Genomic DNA, 27020 nt, shown 5'->3' with positions numbered 1-27020 from the left:
CACAAAAGTTTTTAATTTTGATGAAGTCCAATTTATTTTTTCTTTTGTCACTTGTGCTTTTCGTGTCATCTCTAAGAAACCTATACCTAATCTAAGGTCATGAAGATTTACCCCCATGCTCTCTTCTAAGAGTTTTATAATTTTAGCTTTTAAATTTGGTGTGTGATCCTTTTTGAATTAATTGTTATATATATTATGGGGTAGGGGTCCAACTTCATTTTTTTACATGTGAATATCCTGTTGTCCCAGCATCATTTGGTGAAGAGACTGTTCTTTCCTGATTGAACCATCTTGAGACCCTTGTTGAAAATCAGTTTGCCATAAATGTCTAGGTTTATTTCTGACCTCCATTGATCTATATGTCTATCCTTATGCCAGTACCTTATACGTCTTGATTACTGTAGCTTTTAAGTTTTAAAATCAGGAAATGTAAATCCTCCAACTTTGTCCTTCTTTTTCAAGATTGTTTTGGCTGTTCAGGGTACCATGCAATTCCATATGAATTTTAGAATTGGCTTCTCCATATTTGCAAAAAGGACCATTGAGATTTTAATAGGGATTGCATTTGAATCTGTCGATCATTTTGAGGCTCTTACTGGCCAAATATATAAAATATGTTTAAATACATGAATATATAAAAATACTAAGATAATAAACTCATTTTTTCACCCTTGGAAAATAGTAGGGAACCAACTCATTATTTTGAAAATTGTTCAATAAACGGAAAGAATCAAGCATTTATCATGCCTTTCCTATAGGAACTGCTCTTTGAGGCTGAGCGTGGTGGCTGCTCATGCCTGTAATCCTAGCACTTTGGAAGGCCAAGGTGGGAGGATTGCTTGAAGCCAAGAGTTTGGGACTAACCTGGACAACATAGCAAGACTCCATATCTAACCACCGCCACCCCCCAAAAATTAGCTGAGCATGGTGGTGCATGCTTGCAGAGTCTGAGCTACTTGGGAGGCTGAGTGGTAGTCAAGGTTACAGTGAGCTATGATCCTTCATCCTGGGCAACAGAGTGAGACTCTGTCTCAAGAGAAAAATTAAAATTAAAAAAAACCTGCTCTTTTGGGCATCCAAATAGTTGATAACAAGACATTTTACTTTATAGACATATTCCAGCCAATGTGAAGAGAAGGAATTACAGAATTAGAATATCACCATTAAGGAATATTAGGATATCATCTGCTAACAACACAAAAAGAGTCAGTCATTGTGTGTTTCCTGATAGAAGTACACATCACCACCTATGAAGTATTTTTGTCTTTAACTTTTATTTATTTATTTTTATCCAGTCCCCGTAGGAACCACCAAAAATTGCCAATGCCAATTATATTGCAAGTCGTCATGATAGGGTATTGGGAAAGGTTTCAATTAGCAACAATTGTGCCTCGGATAAACCTCATTGGCTACGATACTGCCACTGTGCAAAGCTATGAAGTATTTCTGTTTAAAGAAAACCAATCCCATAGCTGACCAAACCTGAAGGGCTAACTACCAATTTACAGAAAATACAAGGAACAGAGGAATATGTTAAATGACAACACAGGGATGTAATCAGCAAAATCCAGACTGTGGGAAACATTATAAGACCAATGACCAGATTTCTTTAACCAAAAAATTGCAAGGAAGAAAAAAAAAGATATGGAGGAGGAACCTCTAGCTTAAAAGAGATATAAGAGACATAGCAACCAATTGTAATGTATGGACCTTATTTGGATTCTGATTTGAACAAATTGTAAAATATGTTTATGATATTTGGAAAAGCTTGAACACTAGACATTAGATAATATTAAGAATTGGTAATAATTTTTGGTGTACTTCTTTTAGAGAAGTACACTAAAGTATTTATAATTGAAATGATATAATGCCTAGAATTGGATTCAAAATAATCTTGGAATAGGCATTGGGTAGGGTTACAGATAAATTAGATTGGTCATGAATTCTTAAGTGTCAAAGGTGAGTGAGGAGTACACAAGGGCTCATTATACCATCTTTTCTTCTTTTGTAACTGTTTGGAAATTTTTTACTTTAAAAATAAAATATCAAACATTTACAGGTGGTTCTATGCTGTGTGCATATAAATGGAACCACAGACATAGTCTCTGACTTCTAAGAAGTCACAGCCTGACACTGATCACACAGGAGTTGACTTAACAGATGCTCTGGACGGGCTCAGTGGCTCATGCCTGTAATCCTAGCACTCTGGGAGGCCAAGGTAGGAGAATCGCTTGAGCTCAGGAGTTGGAGACCAGCCTGAGCAAGAGCAGGACCCGTTTCTACAAAAAATAGAAAGATTAGCTAGGTATCATGGTATGTACCTATAGTCCCAGCTACTCAGGAGGCTGAGGCAGGAGGATGGCTTGAGCCCACGAGTTTGCAGTGAGGTTGTAGTGAGCTATGATGACGCCACTGCACTGCAGCCAGAGCAACCAACTAAGACTCTGTCTCAAAAAAAAAAAAAAAAAAAAAATTGCTCTGGACAACAGAGTAAAATTACTAAACCAATACAAGAATAGACAAGTATTCATTCCTGTGAGAATCCGGACACACCTCAATTCTCTGGACAGCAATCTGATGCCAAAAAACGACAAAGAAGAAAGTTTATTGTGTTAAACAAGTAGAATTTCCTAGCTAACAATAGGGTGGGAGATATGTCTGAAAAGAGATTTTGATCATGGTTTATAGGTGTTTGGCAATGTTTTGTATATGATCTGATCTTAGCAGAAATAGAATGTATTGGATTAGAATTAGATGACCATGACTATCAGCAAAATATGAATGTCTCAACATTCTGGTGACCTCAAAACTACAGGAGGGAAGGTGTGGGTAGAATTTGGAAGTAATCTGTATAAAGGACAATGACTAAAGTTATACCATGAAGAATTGGAGTGCGAATAGGAGGGAATTCACAGAGCCTTTTAGCTCTAAAACATATGAGATATGTTATCTGTTGTTTACCCACTGATATGGTCTCAGACAGTATCAAGAAACCACCTTCCACAAATCCTTGTGGCTTGCCTGCCCTGTTTCTTGCTGTTGCTACATGGCAGAAACCTTAAACTAGAAGACAGCAGAGCATGTTCTCTTAACGGCTTTTATCACTTGGCTTGGTTTGCTGGCGATTTTGGCAGGCTGCTGCCTCAGTTGCTCTACTTGTTCCTTATTGTCATTTTTTTTTTCAAAGGGAAGCCAGGCCTGCCCCGTATGAGAAGAATAGAGTGGGTGAAGTGCCAATAAAAGATTCCTGCTCTCTAGGAATAATTCCACTATTTTATTCCAGCTTCGTGTTTCCTGGAACGCCAGATTTCAGCATTCTTCCCAAGATCATTTTAGAAGCCATCTCTTTATCTTTGGTGAGCTCCTTTCTGCTCATTTTTCTGGGCAAGAAGATTTCCAGTACTCATAACTACAGAGTCAATTCCAACCAGGTAAGAGGACTATTACTTCCTCTGGCCCTTAAGCCTTTTGTCTCTAATCTGAGTCTCTTGCCAACATGAAGGCTGGATTCTTCTTTAATCAGATAGTCGCTTGGACCATAATTTGGACTATAATCACAAAAGGATTTTTGAGAGGTGAGGGATACTTAACTTTGAAGCCACTTGAATTAACATGAGGTTATTCCCCTGGAACAGACATGGTGCAGCAAGGCAAGAAGATAACATTTGGCATCATGTTGTAAATCTAGGAAAGTTCCACTTTTCTTAATTTTATCTTTCTTTCCACCAAGGCCTTAGAAGTCAACCACGTACTGAGGTACAATAAGAAATGCTGTGGACTATTTTATATAAAACCAAGGCTACTAATATAATTAAGTTGGCCTCCCAGAAATAGTCTTTGTCTTTTGGTTTTGGTTTTTATTTTTTAGGGAAAATCTTCAACTTCTCTGAGTTTAGCCTTTTCCCCAGAACTCAGGAGGGAAGTACGGAAGCAACAGGTGTCCAGTTTGACTCTTAGGATGGTATGGAAGGAAAGCAGAGGAAGAGCACTGTGCTTCTCCCTGTCATTCTAAGTCCTTGTGATCACGTGAAAGAGAAGAAAAAGGCGAGAATCTCATCCTCTCACCTTGAAAAAGTGCTTTCCTAATGATCACTAGCTGAAATGAAGATTCAGTTTAATCTAGAACATCAGATTTGCCATCCTTTTGTTCTTTCTAAGAATATTTCAATCTGTTATTATTTAAAGTGATGTAAACCCTATCTTTATACACAAGAAATGAACAGTATACCTTTAGCTCAAAATCATATCATCATTCTTCAACAAAGAATGGGCTGAAAATGCCTGCCGTTTCTTTACAGGATTTACTAGCCATTGGACTTTGCAATGTCGTCAGTTCATTTTTCAAATCTTGTGTGTTTACTGGTGCTGCTGCCAGGACTATTATCCAGGATAAATCTGGAGGAAGACAACAGGTGTGTTGAAATAGAATCTGATCTCTAATATATAAAAGCTATTTATGTCAATTTATACGTATATTTGTTGAAGGGATTATATGCGTTTAATCTTGTTGCTGTTTTAGTGATAGGCTTGATGGGAAAGACTTCTTGGAAGAATTTGGATTTCATGCTTGCCTTAATTTTTGCTCAGATTTTATCTTAAAAGTTACGTATGAATGTGAAACTTAAAAGTCATTTTCTATAGAAATATTATATGTCAGAGGTTTCCATATATTAGCTCACAAAAAAACCATTTTCCATGTAACATATTTAAAGGATAACAGTATTTCAGTTAAACTTACCATCTATTAACATCGTTGTTTTTTTCCCCCCGCTATGGGAAGATGCATTCTCATACCTAGTCTGGGAAAGCACTAATACAACTCTCTCCACCCTGGCAGCAAACTAAAAATTTTCCTGGCTTCCTCAAAGGACATGGCAAAGGGCTTTCATGATAGGGAGTCAGGTCTTTGTCTACGAGAGCCTCGGGAATTTATGACTGTTCCACTTTTGTGTAAGAGAAAATTATCTAGGTCAGCCTCTCTTCAGGTATTCTGAATTAGTAACCTAAATGTTTAGGTGAGGAGGGGGTGGGGGCAAGGCAGATGGTAGCAGAGAAGACTACAGGCAAACTCCAGTTGCAGGCATGAGATTTTATAAGTCCAATGTCCATGAGTTTTGAACTGCTTATACAAAAGTTACAACATAACAACATGAGAGGTATCCCATCTCAGCTGTGCAGTGTGATGAAACGTCACAGAGCCATCAGAATTGAAACTAGTTCAGCTAGCAGGGAAGCAATGGCAGGAGTCAAAGACAAGCTTATGCTGCAGAAGCATAGTAAGAAGGTAGCAGGTATGATGTGTCAGAAGAATGGACACTAAATTTCAATGGGGAAAGACAAAGTGTCACAGTCCATGGGCGAATTTATGATGAAGTATAAGGTAAATGCTAGTGAAAGTCAGAAAGATTAGGCAGGGGCTAGAGCACAGGTCTAGAGTAAGATTACATCATATCCTTTTACGTGGACCAAGTTTTGTTGTCACAGAGCTTCTTCCAGACCCACTGGCCTTTTCCATTACTGCTTGACAGACAGAAGGAATTTGGGCTATGTTAAAAAGAAAGATGTTCCATACAAACATGCAAAAACTTTGGAGTCAAAATGAGAGGCTTTTACAATAAGAAGAAATGGAAATGGCAGTTCCAGAGATTAGTTCTACTAATGTTTTATGACACGCTTACTTTGTTCAGTATATAAGCATAACATAAATTTGGGAGACAAGATGCACACAACTGGAGAAACCTAAATCAAAGTGCAAGGAAAACTGAGTGCAGAATGAGGGCAATAAACAAAAAGCGCCCTAAGTATTTCTAGCAGGAGAACAATGGAGGGAGTGGGACTTGTATGGAGTTCCGAAAGGAGGTTAGGATATGTATAGATGAAAGGAGAAAGAAGGGTTGCAGTTCAACTTCAGAGTTGCCTAAAAGGCAGGACTCCATCCTGTGCGTGCAGTGTGGACTGGAGGAAGAATAGCTTTGCCAACTGTACTCACTGATTCTGGGAATAGAAAGGCCAAGTTTTGGGAGGGCCTCAGCAGATGATTGGCTTTCTAACCTCTGAGCAAGCCCTTTTTTTACCATTTTAGCCTGTTGGACAAGGGCCTGTCTCAAAGGCAGCCTATGGCTCTCATTCTGCTTCCCGCTGCCACCTTGTTCACCTGTGCAGTACATTTCCTACTAGTGACACCTGTCAATGAAGTGCAGTGGCCTTCCACAGGGAGGCATGTCCCTAGGGATGCTGGTAAGCCCTTCCCTGAGACCTTGATATGCCCAGAGCAAATCCCTGCTTAAGGAGAGAATGCTGCTGGCCCCTGGCCCTACACACTGCAGCTGCCCAGACTCCACTCCTGATTTTCTGATCTGGACCAGAAAAGGCCTCTGAGACTCCTTCAGCCTTCTTTTTCTCATAGCAGTGGCGTGTTCTCTCCACTCCTTCCTTCTCTCTGAGGGCTTTCTATTCAGTCTGCCTGAGAATGCCCCCACTTCTTCAAATTTCTTCAGGACTACAGGAAAGAAAAGTAGGGAGCTGGCTCTGAACCTCTCAAAAATGACCTGTCACTTTATTTTTATTTTTTATCTGGCATAGGTACAAACTGTGTGTATATGTCTGGATTTCACTTTAATTTTTCCTTGGCTAGAACTCATTTCCCTCCACTGGTTGCAACAAAACCTACTGGCCCTTCTAGCCACAGCCTCAGCCTGAGGCATAGGCAGGCCTGGCCCATGGCAGAGGGGGTGTGACAAGCCCTAGGCCTGTGGCCAGCTGGATTGCCCCCCACTCCATCCTCCTGCTCATCCATTTTTGACCACTGTGCTTCTCTGTTCTCCAGGACTGGGTTCCTTCCTTGGACTGGCTTTTTTTGCCCAGGCTCCCAGAATTGCTTTAAAAATGGATTATTATAAAAGAGAGAAATTTTTTATGTTCTTTTGAGAGAGGAAGAAAATGGGGCAGTGGAGAGTACCTGGATTTTGGAGTCAGATGGTCAGGGGCTTTAAAACCTGACCCCATGCCTCCTAGATGTGCATGATCTTGGGCAAATTACTTTTGCTCTCTGAGGCTCCAGTTCTCGTCTATAAAATGGGGATAAAACCAACCTTTCCATCGTGAGATTTAAATTAGACACTAATAGTGTCCACATAGTGTCTGTTACTTAAGAGATATTCAAAAATCATAGCTTCTACCCTAGGTCCCCAGTTCCTGGGCAGGCATTCAACAATCCGCTGTCCTACTTCATGGAACCGACCACATATGGAGCAAGGGGTGTCTGAGGGTCTGCATGTCGACAGTGGCCATGGCTGTGGGAACTCCCATTGTTTTTGAATCCCTGGAGAGAAGGCAGTCTTTGTTCGAGAAAGCCTGGAAAAGTGTTAGAAAATCAGAGAAGAAAGCAAAACATGCATGAGATACAGTTCTACAGTGCTTGCTGTTTCTAGACCCTGTTCAGGCACTGAGCCTGAGCTTCTGAGATCTACCAAGCATCTCCCCGAGGCACAATGCCACTGAGGGTGGTCCTCGGATCCCAAAGCCCACTCCCATGAATGTGCAGCCGAGAGGAACACGCAACTCTTGGCAGGCCTCCAACCCCCTCTGAGCAGCTACTTTTATGGGATTCAGTATCTAGTTTGTACTCATTTTAATCTAGATTTTATGTAACTCATTTAGCTGCCTGCCTGTCTTTATTTTCTTAAAAATAATCAGAAGAGGCTGGTCCGAAGGTAGTGAGTTATCTCACTTGATTGTTCACAGTCAGTTACAGATTGAACTCCTTGTTCTACTACTTTCCCCCCTCCTCACTACTGCACTTGACTAGTCAAAAACAAACAAACAAACAAACAAAAAACAAAAAACAAAAAAATCAGAAGAATGTTGGAAAAAAGAAGTAGTAGGAAAGAAAAGGCCTGATTTATTTTCCTGCATTTATCAAAGTAGTTGTTTTACATAGTGTCAGCAAAGACCAACTGAAGCCAGAGCCGTAAATTAGATCCAGCAACAGGCTGGTGTGAACCGGCTGGAGGGGCTGATGCGTTCAGTGACCTGTTTCGGTTCCACAGTGTATGAAATGTTTGCCATTGGAGCTTCCTGAGTTTCAGCTGATGCGTTTCCTGAATCCTTCTGCTTGCACTCCTCTCGTGTGCCTCAGCTTGTCCACGTCAGGCCACGCACAGTAGCTGGAAGTCGGCTGGGATGGGGAAAGAAGGAAGTAGGACGCTGATATGCACTGCTGTTATTTTCAGCAACACATTTAATGGCAAATAGACATGAGTAGTGACAGAGAATCCAGTAGGAAGGTATTTTTCCCCCACATAACAAATAAAGAGAAAAATTAGGGAATCATTGCTGAGTGGTCCTTTAATAGATTATATTTGTGGGACTCTCTCAGTTCTTACTAGTATATGCCATTATTTTGATGTGTGCTTACAGTTTTACCCCATCCCCCACTCCCCATCACAGTGGCAAATGATACTGCTTTATATTATTTTACTACCGGGAGCTTAAAAAATAGAAATTTACCAATAAAGGATACAGTGAGTACAAGACTATGTCCAGAGAGCCTTGGGTTCATAGCGGGAGCTTTCCACCTTTAATTGCCAAGTGAGAATCACTGCTTAACAAGTGACACTGAGCCCAGAGTAGTGAACCCAGCTGGGGTAGGATCCAGAGCTGCTATATACAGCCTGGAATCATGTTTGTAGCTTTTTTTTTTTTTTTACACTGAAGCAGAGAGAAACTGAAGCAGGAAAACGGGATATGATTATCATTGTATTTTTTAAGATGAAGCACCACTGAAGCAGTTAGATGGGAAGTTATCCAAGCTCCAAACAGGAGGGTGAGAGGTGGGATATTTATACCCACAGCGGGATGGTTGGGATTTTAGGGCTGTCAGTGAGGAGTCTACTAGGGCTTTTCTAAGTTGTGCAAGGAGAGGTTAAAATTAGGAGGGAATGCAAATGAGATTATAGGAGACTTCAGATTCACAGCACAGAGCTGTGGCAATAAAGATTCAGATACCCAGGACAATGTGGACCTTTTCAAAGAGCATTCATGCATTCATTCAACAAATATTTATTAACTAGTACATGTTTGGCACTCGATAAGACCCGAAAATGTTAGTTCAACAAAAATGCACCTATGCTACACCCACCTCCTGTTAAGAAAAAATGACATGCTTCTCATCAAGCAGAAGGCCTTGGTTGCAGACAGGGACCAATATGTTCCTGATGGTTTCTCTCCAACCGGCTCTGTCTCCTCAGTTTGCATCTCTGGTAGGCGCAGGTGTGATGCTGCTCCTGATGGTGAAGGTGAGACACTTATTCCAAGAACTGCCAAATGTAAGTAGAACTGATCAAATAAATAACTAAATCAAGAGAGACCTAATCTCCAGATTGCACCTTGCAGGGGCATCTCTAAGGAGAATTGCATTCGGCTTGTCCCCAGGGGTTGTTCCAGCCTATCTTTAGTCCCTTTCATTTAAAATAACAGTATCTACATTACAGGGTTGGGAGTTAAATGACAGAGAAATATATGTATATTTAAATATAAGATATATATTAATATATGTGACTTTGAAATTTAGAAAAAAAGCAAATTTCAATCAAAAGCCCTATATTTTAAACTATAAGGTCATGTGGACTTGCCAGCAGGTATCTGTGAGTTCTTCTATGTATCCAATATTTTCTTAATTAATGCTGCTTCACCGATGTTGCATTAATTATTTTTGAAACATGTAGATACTATTGTAACTAACATAATGCTTTTATTTAAAAATATTGAGTTCATTGTATAGGATTTTTGTCCTCATAAATAAAAAAATAAAAATCCAATTTGGGTTCCCAAAAAATATATATTAAAAACATATATGTATATAAAATGATATAACAGTGTTGTACTTACAGTAAGTGCTCAAGAAAGAGTTATTATTATTATCATTCTCATTAATCTTCTTTTATTGCTTAAGCTCTAAAGTAAGCTTTATAAGTAAGGAAGGATTCAATGAAAAATGACCAAAATAGATTTCAGATGCCAGACCCCGGTTCCAACACAGGCTTGGAAACTCACTGTGCGTTCATGCCATCTGGTTTCCCACGCTGCTTCCAGAAGGCCTTGTTCTGCATTTGTGTGAACTCAGGCCTCCAATTACTACAGCACTGCCTCTTGGGTAGTTCACAACACTGGAATGCAGGTCTGAAAGTTGAGTTTTAACTCAGTATTCAGCTAGGATGCCTCTATATATGAATGTGACATTTCTTCCCTTTATGTGAAACTGATCACCCTGAACTTAGAGATGCCAGGTATGTTAATTACTGGCTGTAATCAATTTGTTCTAAGTTATAGTATAGAGTCATACTCAGAGACCATCATTTCCTTTTAAAGTTTTCTTCATGTTCCTTTTAGCTATTTTTATGTAGTACTTAGGGAGGTGGGAGAAGGTTTCTTTGCTGATATAGCAGTTTGCTTACACACTGAGGTGGCTGTCCCTGGAGCTGGAGTGGTTGTAAATGTTGTCCCCATCCTTCTAAACACTTCCCTTCCACCTGGTTGATACAAGGTTTCACAGAGCAGGACCACCACAAGGTTGCTGCTGCCTTCTGCTCTTATGAATTAAGGACCTTGGAGTCCAGGCATGGAATCTCTGCAAGGAGTGTGCAATTAATAAGCTGTGTTGAACACACAAGCTGTCCTCAGATTCCCGCAGAAATCATCTCTAGAACGTGGTTTATACGGCACTTTGGGTGCTATAACTCTAGGAATCTATTTTAGGAGGGCCACTTACTAACTTTCTTTGAACACTGATATTTTTTCTTAACAGCTAGAAGAAGCAGAATTTTAAAAATTCCAAACAAACAAACAAAAACTGTCAGAATTCACCGAAGGGTAATGATAAAAGCGGTAGCACTCCTTTATTATAAAGGTGTTGGGGACAGAATAGCCCTTGCTTTTGGCTAGCCATTTTATGTCACATTAATTTTATAAGTGTTAGTTACTGTGTGTGTCTGGGTGAGCAGATGTGACTATAATCTGATCGATGGAATATCTGAGTTACTATAATAATAAGGTTCTATGAGTATTAAACTATGAATTACTTCTTCCTTCTTTAAAAAACTGTGGATAGCTTGTTGCAAAATCCTTATTGGAGTCATTAGTGAAGTATCCAGGCTAAGAGCTCAACTAATTACAAGAGGACCAACACAAATTTTGAAAAACATGATGCAAAATAATACACTCAATATTATTCCAATTGTGTGTGGAAAAAATATAGAGAACATTTCAAAATTTTAATAATGGTTATCTCTTGGATGACAGAAATTATGTATAATTCTTTTTTATACAATGAGCATGTTTTACCTTAATATTCAGAAAAGTAAAAATTTTGTCTTACATTGTTTATGAAAAGATTTGTTTCCTCTCCATACTCCCTGGTTCAAGTCAAAAATCTTTTGAAAACCCTAGGAAGTCGTCTCTGCAGATTGCAGGAAGTTTGGGGAGTCTTGACTAGAAATAAGATGGTATCATGGGAAAGAAGATGGTATGGTGGGAAGGAAGTAATTTCTGCTGGCTTCATCTTTGCTCCTCCTTCCTCTGCTAACCTGTTGTGTCCCACTGGTCATTGGGTAGCCTCAGAAAGCCAGAATGAGCTTGGACCCAGCCATTCCTGATGGTAGGATGAGTTCCAAGTCTCAGGCAGAGTTTATAGAGGAGAGGACAGCTAGGCAAGGGCTGAGAAATGTTAAACCAATGCAGGGACTTCATGAACACAAGAAAAATGTTTTTTAAGGTAGGTTAGATTCTACTTGGAAGCCCTGATGATTTTTATATCCTTATGAGTATAGATCATTACTTCTTGCATTTAGGAAGCTTGCTTTCCAATAGAAGAATAGACATGCTCATTTTTAAAACCTTGGAAAACCCATAATAGATAAAAATGTCATTCACAATCACAAATAAATGACTATTAACATTCTAGCATCTATTCAACCAATATAATTCTCTATGAAAGGATACCACTTTGAATAGTAGTAACCTAACTGTACACACAATTTTGTATTCTTGGTCTTATTTAATACATAGCATAATATTTCATGCTATAACATTTAATCATTTTCTTGTTACAGGAAAACTAGGTTGTCTGCATTTGTGTTATTATAAATAATACAACAATAAGTAATTTTGTATATCTACCCTTCTCTTTATTTAGGAAAAGTTTCTAAAAGTAAAACAAAATTTTTGTGTGAAAGCATACTAGCATGGGGGAGAAGGGGGTTCTATGTCTTTATTTTTAGAATTAAAAAAGAAATTCCTATTTATTTATTTATTTATTTTAACAACTATGCAGATGCCGTTTATTTAGTCCATAAGTACAATCTAGTCTTATTTGAGTTTTACAAAACATCAAATATAAATAACCTGAAACTGTAACAATACACAAAAATTGGCTTCTTACACAGAACACCAGGCAGTACAAGCTGAAAACTTGAGTAAATTAACTTTGTTTTACATTAATATACCTAGTGCCAGTTAACATTTAAAACAAGTTTCAATGCATAGCACTTGATACTTCTTTGAATCTGTTTCAGTCAGTTGAGAATATGAAAATATTAGATCTAAGCTAAAAAAATAATTATTCTTCTAGCCAAAAATAAAGGCATAATATTTATAACCATGTATCAACTTTACTAAACCACAATATTTTGAAACCATTAAATGATACATAAGTATTTACATTAAAAAGGCAACATATATCATGTTGTTTTATCTCATGACTAGTTATGCAATCACTTTGTTCAAAGGGTTTTAAAACTATAATATATTCCTACTTTCAATACAGCATACTGCAATGTTTCTAATAGTTCTAGCAAAATAAATGCTTTCAAAGGGAGCAGAATCATTTTCAAGTCACTAGTGTCAGTTTTTTTCCTTTAGAACAAAGAACATAATAAACAATCTGTTTCTGCCCAGATAAACCAATGTAATAAGAGGGTCTGTCAAGAGGCGTTTCTAGTCAATGCAATGCTATAGCATCATCAAGCTCTTCTGTCTATTCTACACCTGATCTCTTTGCACTGACATTCTCCTTCTTATCTAATTTCCTTTTGCAACTTCTTTCTTCTTCACTGATATCAGCATTATTTGAAGAACCTTCTTCGTCTGAATCAACTATGAGCACGTCATCTTGCTTTTGTGCTGTGGAGGTAGAAGGCTGAGCTCCGTCACCACTGCCATTGGTTATGCTTTTGGCAGAATCTTCAGCTTGTTTGGGCCCCACTTTTTCTGAGGCATCACCAACAATTTCAAATTCAACATCTTTTCTTAGGTCTTCACTATGAAGGACGTGAATCAATAAGTGTAGTTCCGAAGGAAGTCAGCTGCCATTTCTAATTCCAAATTCTGACAACTTCTTGTGATTATTAGGTTCTGTCTCTCTCTTAACATTGTTCCTTTCCTATCTTCCATTTGGACATCTGGTGCTATCATAGCAAATTTTTCTTTCACTATCTTATCCTGTAAGGTGAGAACAGTCATTTTACGGACATTTGGCCCTACAGTACCTCTGGGTTGCTGGCACCTACATAACAACTGGGGTCGGGAGGATCCAGTGCACAAGGCACAAGGAGCTTCTTCCATGGGCTTGGTGGTCTCGAACTCCTGACCTCGAGCCATCCTCCCGCCTCGGCCTCCCAGAGTGCTAGGATTACAGGCGTGAGCCACCGTGCCCGGCCTAGGGCTTGATGGTTTATTTAAAAAATTTGTTCTGCACTAGTCTATTTTTCCTGATAAAATCTTCAATTTTCCTTCCAATACCATCCACCTAGCAATCACTGCATTAGCAGTAGTGATTGCAGTAATAATGTTCCCTGCCATTGATTTTATATCACATCTGCTCTTCATATTCATACTGAAAATATGCATCCTGAGGTCTGCAGCAGAGGTGACAAAATCCATTGCAGATGGGTAATCCCTATCCCACGTGAGCTCAGCTCCATCCCCCTATTCTGCTAAAGGAATTCTCAATGCCTCAGTGCTCTTTGAAAAAAGACTTGTACAGCTCTTTACATCTAGAACCTGCTGGGCTTTCAGGCCTAACTGGGTTTCATTTTGTGGATCTGATGCATTGGTTTCTTCTCCTTGACTTTGTACTTCAGCCCAGTCCAATGGAACTGGAGGTTTCCTTTTCTGCCATAGTTTGTCCATTGTTAATAGATATCTGATACCATCTTTAAAAAGCTTGGTACAAGGTTTAACTGGATCATACCCAGTTGATTTAGTGCATTCCTCAGTGGAAATACATTCAATGTCACCATCTTCAGTGGATGCTTTGGCTCTGGCTTTGGCTTCTATTGGTTCCCAGGCAGCTTCAGGGTCAGCTCCGTCAAGACACTCTTCTTGATCAGCATCTTCTTCCCCAGACAACTGGCTGAACAAATACTTTTCCCAAACGATACAATGAATAGGTTCTGAAGGTGTGTTATGAATTGTGCAGCCAGGAAAAGTTCTCTGGGTTGGCTTAAGATGACATTCATAACACTTGGTCACACCCTTTTTGATAGTAGTTACCCACTCAAGATAACCAGCAGATCTGCTTTCAATAAGAGGGACATCAGCTGTCAGACACATCCTATTGACATGGTTTCAGGCAGCTCTGTTATCTAAAGCATTCATAACTGATATAAACTGTGGAAAATTCCACATTATAGTCGGGGTTCACAGTGCTGTCATGGTAGGCATGGTACTAGCTTTTGGGTAAAACTGCCACCTATGCCTTTGATCTTCCAATATGTTTCTTTTGAAACAAACACTGCCTATTTAGGTTGCTGACATCAATAGTAACCAGATCAGTCAGGTCGATGTGGGAGAAGCCAGTGCCCACCGCCAGCACCTGGCCTCCAGCCACAGCCTCAGCCCCAGCTCCTGGGGCAGCCCCCATGACAGCGCCATGGTGGGATGACCGTGAGCCGAGCTGAAGGCAGGAGAACTCCCATTTATTTTTTATTTGTGTCTCTTCATGGGGTACGAGTGCAATTTTGTTACATTATTATATTGCATTATGGTGAAGTCAGGGCCCACATCAGCATTTTTTGATATATTGCCAAATGATATTCCAGAAGGGCAGTGCCCTATTATACTCAACAACCATGTGTATGAGGTATTACCAATGTTTTCAATTTGCTCATTTAACTTGATGAACAAAAAATGGTGTCTCATTAGTGAAATCATTACAGTATATCATGATTAAACTTGAATAAAAGCCCAGTAGGAACTGTTTTAGAGTTTCTGTGAGTGGAAGTTCTCTTAACTGATCATCTCATCTGAGAATGGTTTCCAGACAATGTAGGAAACAGAGACATGACAAGCAAACTAGACAAGGCAAGGCCATGTAGCCAAAGGTGCCAGCTCCCTCCGGGTGGTGCTCTGCACACCAAAGTGACAACACTGAAATGGAAGGGGGTAGATGACTGTAACTTTGGGCTACTCTTCCTCTCACTGTCTATGTGAGTAATAAACTCTCTGAATCTAAAAGGGAGCTGTTGTAACACTACTGGCTAAATCAGTCAGGCCTTGGCCTTGCCTTGACCTTGCCTTGTGAGTTTGACAAATTATGGAGGAGAGCAAAGAAAAATATAGAGAATATTTATTTGATTGAACAGTGAGTTGGGACATGGACATGGTATTCATATAAAATAAAAACACACAATATCTCTGAGTGGCAAAGCTTGCTAACTTTTTGTGGTTCCTTTGTGGGGATTTGGGAGTTTTACTCTCCCCCACCCCTCCAAGGGTAAATGAAGCAGGGTTAATTTTTCCCCCACAGGCTTTGCTGGCTGGTATTATTCTGAGCAACGTCCTTCCCTACCTTGAAACCATTTACCACCTACCCAGTCTGTGGAGGAAGGACCAATATGACTGTGTGAGTGTAGATGCCCTGGCTGAGGAAGGGGAGGACAGAAGGGAGAGTTGGAGAGAGGGAGAAAAAGCAAAAGGGATCAGCCATGGACCTGGAGAATACTAGCAACTCTTTGATGCCAAGTACTCTTATTTTTGCTTAAAAAAGGAAAGTCAAGGTTGTTGGCACATGAACACGTGGAGACCTCATTCCAACTATGCAAAATTAAATAAAAGGGATTAGTTAAGTGACCACTGCTACATGCAAATCTAGTAAAAAGGGTTTGCCTTTCATTGCATATTTGAATGACTTTTAATCCAATTAATGTAAATACATTCCAGGAAAGAAGACACCAATCCTAATTAAAGAAGGAGGTGTCTTGCCAGGCAGAATAATGGCTGGAGCACCCTCCTCCTCTCCAGGACACAAAACCAGCTGTCAGAAAGGGGAAACAGCAAGAAACAAAAGTGATAAGAGGAGAAGGACCCAGGAGAGGAGAGAAATAACAAAAGGGTGTAACTTGTGGAGCTAGATCCCCGAGGAGCTAGGAGGGGATGTGGCCCAGTGCACAGATGGAGTCTCTGGTCCAGGAGAGGGACAACACTTCCAGCGGGGCTGGAGAGAATGGGGAAGGGTTGAGTGTAGACACTGACAAGTGGCAGGAGGTGGGGGAAGTAAATATTTAAGGGAATTTCAGCCTATTTTTTTCTGTGAAGAGGAAGGTAAGGTTACCTACTGAGAATGATGGAGAGGGTGGTGGGGTAGGGGATGGTAAAGGTTTGCAACTACTACTATAGGTCTTCAGATAGCAACTACCATTTGGCAAAGTGTTCTGGTTGGTTTATGAATGGTACTTCTAATCTCAACAAAGCCTATAAGGTAGATATTATTATGTTCATTTTGCACATGAGGAGACTGAAGTTTTGAGAGAGAATTAAAGAGAGAGGCCGGGCGCAGTGGCTCACGCCTGTAATCCTAGCACTCTGGGAGGCCGAGGCGGGTGGATCGCTCGAGGTCAGGAGTTCGAGACCAGCCTGAGCAAGAGCGAGACCCCTTCTCTACTAAAAATAGAAAGAAATTATATGGACAACTAAAATATATATATAGAAAAAATTAGCCGGGCATGGTGGCGCATGCCTGTAGTCCCAGCTACTCGGGAGGCTGAGGCAGTAGGATCGCTTAAGCCCAGGAGTTTGAGGTTGCTGTGAGCTAGACTGACGCCACGGCACTCACTCTAACCCGGGCAACAGAGCGAGACTCTGTCTCAAAAAAAAAAAAATTAAAAAAAAAATAAATAAAAGATTCGCTAGGCAGCCTTGAGGGCCCAGCTATTTGTGATGGCACCAGTCCATGTGACTGAGGAATTTTTTCTCTAAATTCCAGGTATAGGAAGGGAGAGAGTGAAGGCGAGCTGAGAGACAGGACTGGTAATTTTCTCAAATCTGCTTGTTTTCATGATCTTGCTTTCCCCCTCATTCCCTTTTCCCTTAGGCTATTTGGATAGTGACATTCTTATCTGCAATTTTCCTGGGACTGGACGTCGGACTACTTATTTCATTAGTTTTTACTTTCTTCATCATCACTGTTCGTTCACACAGGTACTTAGTCTCAGGTAAGAGGAGGCTGAGGTTAGGCATGGCAAGGTAAGGCAACCCTGACCTAAAGGCAAGTGCGTTTTCTTTCAGAACTCAGATTCTTCTCCTGGGTCAAATCCCCAATACCAACATTTACAGAAGCATCCTCGACTATGGGGAGGTAAGAATCCAAATCAGTGCCACTCCTCTGCCTCAGGGCTGGGGTGGACCAAGCCTGGAGTTTAGTTTTTCTACAGAATCCCTTTGCTCTTGTTTCCTGCACTGCAGATACACATTAACAAAGGCGGGGGACGTAAAGCACAAGGGTAGAGGTGGGTTCTTAAGTAGCCAAATCCTTATAGTACTACAGCCAGTTAAAGATAATTTTTAAATGTCCTTTAAGGAGAGGAAGGCCAAGAAAGAGAGGAGTGAGGAAATGAAGGGGAAAAGAAGAAAGCAGGAAAAGCAGGGGGTGAACATGTGAGGAAAGAATTTTCTAGTTCATATCTCTAATACAGAAGAATTCAGATTTTCTAGGATGTTCTAAAGATTTGTTATTCTTACTCCATAAAAGAACTGAGAAGTTTCCCTCAACTTCACATTTTGTCATATAGATTATCAGCATTCCTGGGGTGAAAGTCTTCCAGTGCTGCAACGCTGTTACATTCGTGAATGTTTACCAGCTAAAACACAAGCTGCTAAAAGAGGTCACTGCTCTTCTGCCCTGCTTTCCCCCACCCGGCCCCTCCCCCTGCAAGCATCCTTCTCTCCCCCTTTTGCCTTCTCCACCACTCATCCTGTGTGTGAGACACCTCTTGTATCTTTCAGCTTGATATGCAAAGGGTGCCTCTTAAAGAAGAAGAAATTTTCGCCCTGTTCAATCAAAGTGATGCCAACCTACGGGAAGAAAAGATCTGTAGGTGTTTCTGCGACTGTGATGAACAGGAGCCACCACCCAGGGTTAGAAATGCTTTTTCTTTCCTGCATTTCTCTCCATCCTTTATAAAGAAGTGCACTGGTAGTTTCTTAAAAAACAAACAAACAAAAAACAAAAAACAAAAAAAACAACAACAAAAAAATCAAAACCTCTAAGGGATTTTGAGTTTTAGATGGACCATGGAGAATTGGAAATCAAAGATTTCTACTCAGATATGAAGACACAAGGTTCTCCTTTGAGCTTCAGATTTGGACATGAAAATAGGTAGGAAGAGATGTTCTGAATTCTACTGGATGGCCAGTGACAAGAGTACAGTTTGCCTGTTGAGACTGTCAGTAATTAATTCCATAGTTGTGCCTATTTCCTTGGATTTTAGCTGTCTAGCTTTAGATTTCTGAAAATAAGTGACCGAAAGATTGTTTTCTGATTCCAACTAAGGCAGAATCATGGTTGCTGGGCTTCTCCAGGATAAGCCAGGGTCTTCTGATTTCTGCCTGTGACCAAGGAAATGATGACGAAAGTGGGGGTGGTGCGGGGACAAGTACCGGTTGCTATTCCAGATGGGGATTTTATAGCATCTGAAGGTTATTCTAGCTGATGAGAGTTACAAAGTGGTCATTATTTCTAACCTTGACTTGGTCTAAATAGTTCTTTCCCCCAGAGCAAGACTGCTCATTTCTAGCTCCAGGTCCTTTCAGTGATCACCTAGTCTAAGCTCTATCTGTACACACAGAGAAGTCCCCCCCAACCCCAACATACACACAAACACCTCCTCTTCCCTGCCGCGCAATTGCCTGCAAAATACTGAGCGTCCACTCTTCTTCCCACACCTTATAATGCAGCATAGGTTCTACTGAGCTCCCTGAAATTACCAACTTCCCAGCCAAGAGGACAGAATTAACACTATATCTAGGCCTGGTGCGGTGGCTCACGCCTGTAATCCTAGCACTCTGGGAGGCCAAGGAGGGAAGATCGCTTGAGCTCAGGAGTTTGAGACCAGCCTGAGCAAGAGTGAGACCCTGTCTCTATTAAAAATAGAAAAAATTAGCCGGGCATGGTGGCATGTGCCTGTAGTCCCAGCAACTAGGGAGGCTGAGGCAAGAGGATCTCTTAAATCCAGGAGTTTGAGGTTGCTGTGAGCTAGGCTGATGCCACCACACTCTAACCTGGGCAACAGAGCGAGACTCTGTCTAAAAAAAAAAAAAAAAACCAAAAAACAAAACACTATATCTAATTTGATTTCATATCTACACTGTGCTGAGTATTGCAGAGAACATTCACGGGACATTAGCAAATACACTTTAGAGTATGGAATAAGGTCACCCAGTATTCACTGAGCTCCAACTATGTGTCCAGAACCATGACACTATGAAAAAGGAAAAGAGGGTTTTAGGATCTCTGCCTTCACGTAGTTCTTTTTTTTTTTTTTCATTGAAGTTAAAAAAACTAGATAACATAACATATACCATATTTACCCTTTTTAAGTGTATAGTTCATTACTGTTAAGTATATTCACGTTGGTGCACAATCATCACCATCATCCATCTCTAGAACATTTCACCTTACAAAACTGAAACTCTATACCCATTAAATAATGACTCCCCTTTGTTCCTTCCTACCAGCCCCTGGCAACCCACCATTCCCTTCTACTTCCTGTTTCTATGAATTTGACTATTCTAAATACCTCGTATAAGTGAAATCCTACAGGATTACAGTCTTGTCTTTTTGTGACTGGATTATTTCACTTAGCATAATATTCTCAAGGTTCATCCAAGTAGGGTTTTTTTTGTGAGACAGGGTCTTGCTCTGCTGCCCAGGCTGGAGTGCAGTGGCATCATCATAGCTCACTACAACCACCTCCAACTCCCAGGCTCAAGCGATACTCCTGGCTCAGCCTTCCCAGTAACTGGGACTACAGGTGGGCACCACGCCTGGCTAATTTTTTCATTTTTTGTAGAGATGAGGCCTTGCTGTGTTGCCTAGGCTGATCTTGAACTCCTGGCCTCAAGCAATCCTCCCATTTCGGCCTCCCAAAGTGCTGGAATCGTAGGCATTAGCCACTGCACCTGGCCTCATCCATGTAGTTCTTAAAAAAAATTTTTTTTCATGGAAAAGTTTGAACATGTACAAAAGTAGAGACAATATGTAATATAATGAGAACCTCTGTCCCACATCAGCTTTATCAGCTCATAGTCAATCTTGTTTCATTGAGATCCCCACCTACTTATAACCACTCAAAATCACAAGATTACTTTGAAGTAATTCATGGACTATTTTTAGTTAGTTTTTTTTCCTTAAGAAACAGCATCTCACTCTGTTGCCCAGGGTGGAGTGCGGTGGCATGATTATAGCTTACTATTAACATAACCTGGAACTCCGGAGCTCAAGTGATCCTCCTGCCTCAGCCTCCCAAGTAGCTGGGACTACAGGCACATTACCACCACACCTGGCTAATAATTCATGGAGTTTTAAATCAATTTAGGAAGTATACAGTTCAGTACTATAGCCTCAATGTGACATATAAGGCTATTATATTTTATCAAGTCTGAGATATACATTGTTTTCATATCACTGAAATTTGTATACATCCCATAATCCATGACATATCAGAGTTTAATTTTCAGAGCTTTTTTCTTTCATTCTTGATAGTACAAAAAGTGGTGGTGCATCTTAAAATGGACGAAATAGGACAGTGAACCATACAATACAGTATATTGCTATCTTCTAAATTGTGTGTTTAGATTCTAACAACTCTCAGACTTCAGGTAAGGGGAGAATGGCAAGAGCTCAAAAGTCAGAGAAACTTATAAACACTTACTGGCATTAAAAAAACCAAAAAAAAAAAAAAAAAAAACCACTTCATGGTAGCAATAGACTTGTGCTGAACTGGAAAGAGAAACTTGAATTGATGTTAGGTGGGAAAAACAGGATTCCCAGTCCAGGGCTAGGTTTGGACAAAGACACCAAGGTGGAAATTTATGGTGTTCTCAGGTTAAGAGGCTTGGCCTGGGAATAAAGTCAGGCAGACATGTCAGGAGGGGATTACAAGAAAGACAAGAATGTGCAGTAGATGAAAGAGAGAAAAGGAGAGCTCACAGAGAATTCGTTCTGCCTGGAGGGGCTCACACCCTGCCGCTGGGCCAACCTTCACTGGTTCCCCAAAGGCCTGGCCTCAGTAATCTTGGAGCCTTGGGAACAGCTCTCTCCTTTGAATTATACTATGATCATCTGTCCACACCACTATTTATTTACTTATTCATTTTGCTATACAATATATACTACATTGTATAGTTTTATTTTTAAAGTTTTAAAATTTATTTCACAAGGAACATTGTTTGATAACAGATTTTTTTAAAGAAACATCACCTAGAATTATACCACTCTAGCAAATAAATTCTTTTCATTTTTCCATGTGCCTTACAGTTCTTGTCTGTATATAGTATTATTGATCCTTTTATTTATTACTATTATTATTATTTTTTTTTTGAGAGACCAGGTCTCACTCTGTCACCCTGGCTAGAGTATAGTGGTATGATTATAGCTCAGTGCAGCCTCCAATTCCTGGGCTCAAGTGATCCTTCTGCCTCAGCCTCCTCAATAGCAGGCACTACAGGCATGCGCCACCACGCCAGTTAATTTTTCTTTTATTTTTTGTAGAGATGAAGTCTCACTGTATTTCCCAGGCTGGTCTCGAATTCCTGGTCTCAAGCAATCCTCCTGCCTCAGCCTCCCAAAGCACTGGGATTACAGGCATGAGCCACCAGACCCAGCCATATTTATCCTTTTACTGAACATGTGCACTCTCCCTAGGTAGAGTCTGGTTCCTGTGAATGCGGAGTCCAATTTCACATCTTGCATGTCATGGTCTTCCTGGTCCTTGGTACTGTCCTTAAGCTATAGCAGGCACTCTAGGCCTATTAGGAGCTTGAGAGGTAAAGACAGCCTTGCTTGAGTGGTTTTTGTCTTCTTAAGGAAGTTGGACACAGGACTGCTGTACTGATAAAAGAAGGTGATGCCGGGGAAAAGGGATTGATGGAAAAGAATACTTCATACAAAGTATTAGTAGGCACCAGAGACTAAGACCCAGGGATGAAGAAAAGGAATAAGTCAAAGATGATGTTCAGTCTGGCTCACTGGGACAGTGATAATGTCACTGATGGACATAGGAAGTTGGGAGGGGGATGCTGTGAGTGTAAGGAGAGGAAGGATGCACGTGGCTTTAGTCATGAGCTTGAAGTGGCGGTGAGATAGCCAAGTAAAACATGCACGGTGCCTGGCCTGGGGAGAAGGTTCCTAGGAGAGAGGGAAGTCAACTAGCAGAAACAACATAGTTGCCAAGTACTGCCAGCCCTTGTTTGAGTCTCATTGCAGTCTTCCCTTAACTCTGTTGTGCCAGATTGCTTACACAGAACGATTTGAAAATAAAGCGGATCGTGATTCATCCTCCGTTAGCCTGATTCGCTGCTCACATTTCAATGGCCAGAACACGAGCCAAAGTACATCCGATGACCAAGTCCCGTACACGGTCTCTGCCTCGTCTCAAAGAAATCAAGGGCAAAACTATGAGGGTGTGGAGGACGCTTGGCTTGAGAAGGAACCGCCCAGACTCAGCTCCCGACCAGTGGGCGACACTGCTGAAAGTCAGGGGAGGAGCAGATCGCTTATCCCTTACTCAGATGAGTTTCTGCCACCCACCCACACCATCATCCTGGATTTCTCCATGGTGCATTATGTGGATCCATGGGCTTTGGTCATATTAAGACAGGTAAGTCCTGGGGAGGCTTTAGCAGGAGCTCCCCTCCTACCAGAATTCTCCACTATTCAGCTGCTATGTGCCAAGCACTGTGAAGGACACTGGGCTATCTTGTACTCAGATGTGAAAAGAAGTTGCGATGAAGTGACACCTCAAACCTGGGGCTGCCTGTCTAGTACCTGTAGGGTCTTCCCCACTTCCCTGTTCATTGCCTGCATCTTCAGGCAAAAAGAACAGAGAAGAATTTCCCTTCAACAGCTGTGTCCTTGGGTCCTGACTTCTTGCAGGTTTCTATGACAGTTCTCATTTCTCCCCTTATGCAGTACCGTTTAGGTGTACAACTAACCATACCGATTTCATCGTTTAATGTCTCATAGAGATAATATTTCTTTTCAGCCAGCTTGTTTCAGTTTACAGCACTCTATCTCACTCTTGCGCATGTTGGCAGTGGCTCAGGTTTAAACACCTGAACACTAATACTCCTGCTCTATGTCCACTTTTGTGTGAGATACACTCTTTTGACTGGCTTTCCTTCTTTTAGCCTCAGATCCTATTCTATCATACTTTCTTATTCCTAGGGGAATATGATTCTCTCTTAATTGAGTCCAGCTCCTCTTTGGTCTGAGGCAATAGGAAGCTTTTCATAGCAGAAAGAACTCTGGTTGGTGGTCTGGGATGTGTGCTTTGTCCTGGCTTTGCCGTTCACTGTCTGTCTGACCCAAAGCAAGTTACTAAATTGCGCTGGGTCTCGGTTTCCTCATCTATAACATGAGAAGTTTGGAAGAGATTAATATTAAGATCTCTCCCATCCATGAGATCCTTTTTTCCCACCCCATTTTCAGACTCAAATATCTTGATAATCTCTTGTCATTTAGACTTTTCCATTTTAGGTCATTGTCCTCGGCTATGTTCGTACTGTAGTTGTTACTTTAGATTTCATCCAACCCACATTGTCAAATGCCTGCTACATGCCAGACTGAGTTGGGCACGTGTATATACACTATCTCATTTAATTTTCACAACTGCCTTGAGAAATAAGCCATATTTTCTCCTAAGAGCCTAAGGCTCACAGCTCATAAGTGGCCTGTCCGGCATTTGAACTTTAAGCATCTGACTTTAATCACTCTTTCCCTCCGTTTCATAGTACATTTATGCCCTCCTCTGCTCTTTCTCTCCTGTCCTGCCTCCCCTTTTTGTAGAGGTACCCTATGTTCTGGTCCTTGGCATCACCCATCCAGCCCTGGCCCATGTTGGTGACTTTGTGTTCCATCCCCAAATGGAGGCAACGCCAGACACCTCTGCTTTACGCCCTTCAGAGATTCATGGTGCACATTTGCACTCTAGAAATACAGGTTGCTTCATTCCCTTTGTGATTGTTCTATACACTGCATTCTGCATAATGCATTATTGGAGGAAATTGTTATGTTTTGTTTACTTTATAATCAAAAACTTAAATCTACTAAGAAAAACCCCAGCAGTCTATTCTAATTGGAAACCACCACTCAGATTAAGCTTCTTCCTAACTCATGGGGTTTCCCTTTCCCGCTGCTTGTCATTTAGAGCATGTCTATTGTGGCCCTAACAAAATGACTGGATGATTTACCACATGATCAAAAATGGCTTTCTTATTTCCACTTAAGACTGAAAAAAGCACAGTCCGTTTTGTTTCTTTTGATGCTTTCACTTAGTGCTCAGGGTTGGCGTTTGCTCAATCTTGGAGTGTTAAGGCTGATACTGACTGACTTTGAACTGAACATCAGGATTTATTGCCCCAGAGCGTGTCTACTGGCTGAGGTAAACTTGCGGTCAGCATCTGATTTTTACTAATCTAATGCCAAATACCTGATGTTTTACTAAAGTCAAACTAACCTTTGCAGACTAGCTCTGGATGTGACCCTCAGGGTTTCTGAATTCCAGTCCCTACTGGATCCCCTGACCATGTCTGGGCCACACCTTGCCTCCTCCACTCAGTGAATACGAGGGAGAAGGGGGTCACTTGCGGACCCTGAGCAATAACACGACAATGTCCTTGCTCCTGGCGACTCTCCAGACGTCTCCATCACATCCGTGCCTGTCCCTAGCCTAGGGCTTTCCCCACGTGAACATCTTCTCTTGATGTGAACTGTTTCCCCCCTGAGACGATGAGCAGCCCTCTCTCACCCCCACCCCTACGTGAGACGGTCTGATTCTCTTGTGTATTCTAGCACTTCAGACATTTTCTGGCATAAGGAAGTCCACTCATCAAATGTTTGTGGGGCTGAGTTGGGATGCAAAGGTACACATACCCTGGACAAGTGAATGGCCAAAGAGATTTTAAAACTCAACTACTTAGAATGCCCTTTCCTAGTGAGTGTGAAGCTCTCTGACACTGATTTACTCTCTCCTCGCAGATGTGCAATGCTTTCCAAAACGCCAACATTTTGGTGCTCATTGCAGGGTGTCACTGTGAGTATCCGTCATCCTATAAGAGGGATGTTTTGCACCCTGGGTCCTCAGCTCCCCAGGTGTCTGACGCTGTGTGTGTTCCGGGTCTGGTTTGTAGCTTCTGTGGTCAGGGCATTTGAGAGGAATGATTTCTTTGACGCTGGCATCACCAAGGCCCAGCTGTTCCTCAGCATCCATGACGCCGTGCTGTTTGCCCTGTCAAGGAAGTTTCTAGAGCCCTCCGATTTAAGTGTGGACGAATCTGAGACAGTGATACAGGAAACCTACTCAGAATCAGACAAGGTTGGACAAACAGACAAAGCACGGGGCTCGGGGCAGGGGTTGAGGTGGGGTTGGGGGCGATGGGGGGGCAGACGCCTAGTCAGATAGAGATGAACAATGTCCACGAAAGGTATTTTAGTGTAGCTGTGCCAGAAGTTGGGATGTTGAAATGCTCCCTTACCAGTTGGTAAACAGCCGTGGGCCTGAACCACCAAGTGCCCCCACCGCCATGGCATCTGGGTCCCATTCAGGTCACTTCCCCTGCTGAACAGAAGGTTTACCCAACCAAGTGGAGGCCTCAGGGATCCTTTTACAGCAATCTTGGCCAGTGCCTGTGCCGTACCCATTGCTGAATATTTTAAATGTCCCCTAGCTATACCTTTCGAACCACCCCCACCCCACCCTTGTGATGAATAGTAACGCTGATGAACTAGCAGAGCTTTATACCTGCCAGGGTAAGACTTTTATATTGGGAATAGTAAGAGGTTTACTCAACCTGACTAAATGCAAAGGAGAATGATATATAAATCAGAATTTTTAGTCATTTAATAATACTAAGACGCAGGCCTACTTCAGCATTTTAAATCAGTATCTGTGTAGGTTAAAGGTTTCCCCAAAAAGTAAATTAAAACACAGATGGGCACCAAAATATTGTCTAATAACTAGAAATCATTTTTAATTAAACCCCTGATTCCTTGACTTACTACATTTCAGTAACATTTGAACTTTTTATGACAAGAAAAGCATTACCTGAATAGATGAGCTGATTAAAGCCCATTGCCCTACTTGCCCTAACCCAGAGGATTAGCTTTTTTAAAAAAATATTGTGGCTTTTTTTTGTTTAAGATTGCTTTGGCTATTCTGACTCAAAGAGAGTTTAAAAAATTATGATCTTTCAATAAACAATCTTGTAAACAATAAAAAAAAAAAAAAAAAGAAAAGCATTACCAGAGTAATGTGTCCTTAAAAAATTCCAAGAAGTAAAAGATACCCAGGCTTGTAAAACGCAGCCTTTTTATTTTTCTTTTTTTAAAAAGACTAATGTATTACTAACGATTTCCCTTGCTTTGTTGAAAATTCTCACGTTATTGTGCCTCTGCTTTTCCAGAACAACTTTTTCCCTGTTAGCTACATTTGAACATATTTTTTCCATTCAGCTCTACACTACATTCCCAT

The 27020-nt window shown here is 41.0% G+C and overlaps 1 protein-coding gene, 1 non-coding gene and 1 pseudogene across 2 annotated transcripts in view; 1 reads left to right on the top strand and 2 right to left on the bottom strand.

The window, feature by feature from the left end:
* The window catches only part of SLC26A8 (solute carrier family 26 member 8), a 65710-nt gene that overhangs the window by 33525 nt on the left and 5165 nt on the right, over nt 1-27020 (top strand). Inside the window, exons 9-19 of the mRNA XM_069488173.1 lie at nt 3284-3431; nt 4299-4412; nt 9249-9326; nt 15803-15898; nt 17366-17472; nt 17560-17629; nt 18063-18155; nt 18277-18408; nt 22782-23150; nt 25529-25583; nt 25681-25865. Of these exons, the coding sequence (XP_069344274.1) occupies nt 3284-3431; nt 4299-4412; nt 9249-9326; nt 15803-15898; nt 17366-17472; nt 17560-17629; nt 18063-18155; nt 18277-18408; nt 22782-23150; nt 25529-25583; nt 25681-25865 (1447 nt within the window). The remainder of the gene's footprint in view (nt 1-3283; nt 3432-4298; nt 4413-9248; nt 9327-15802; nt 15899-17365; nt 17473-17559; nt 17630-18062; nt 18156-18276; nt 18409-22781; nt 23151-25528; nt 25584-25680; nt 25866-27020) is intronic.
* LOC138396085 (U4 spliceosomal RNA) lies at nt 1296-1435 on the bottom strand. Its single transcript, XR_011235570.1, has one exon. It is a non-coding gene; the product is annotated as a U4 spliceosomal RNA (small nuclear RNA).
* On the bottom strand, nt 12995-14928 carry LOC138395574 (SUMO-activating enzyme subunit 2 pseudogene; annotated as a pseudogene).

Source organism: Eulemur rufifrons, chromosome 15, assembly GCF_041146395.1.
Source record: "Eulemur rufifrons isolate Redbay chromosome 15, OSU_ERuf_1, whole genome shotgun sequence".
Classification (NCBI taxonomy): Eukaryota; Metazoa; Chordata; class Mammalia; order Primates; family Lemuridae; genus Eulemur; species Eulemur rufifrons.
Note: the sequence above shows the minus strand (reverse complement) of the source record. Positions and strands in the feature narration are given on the sequence as shown.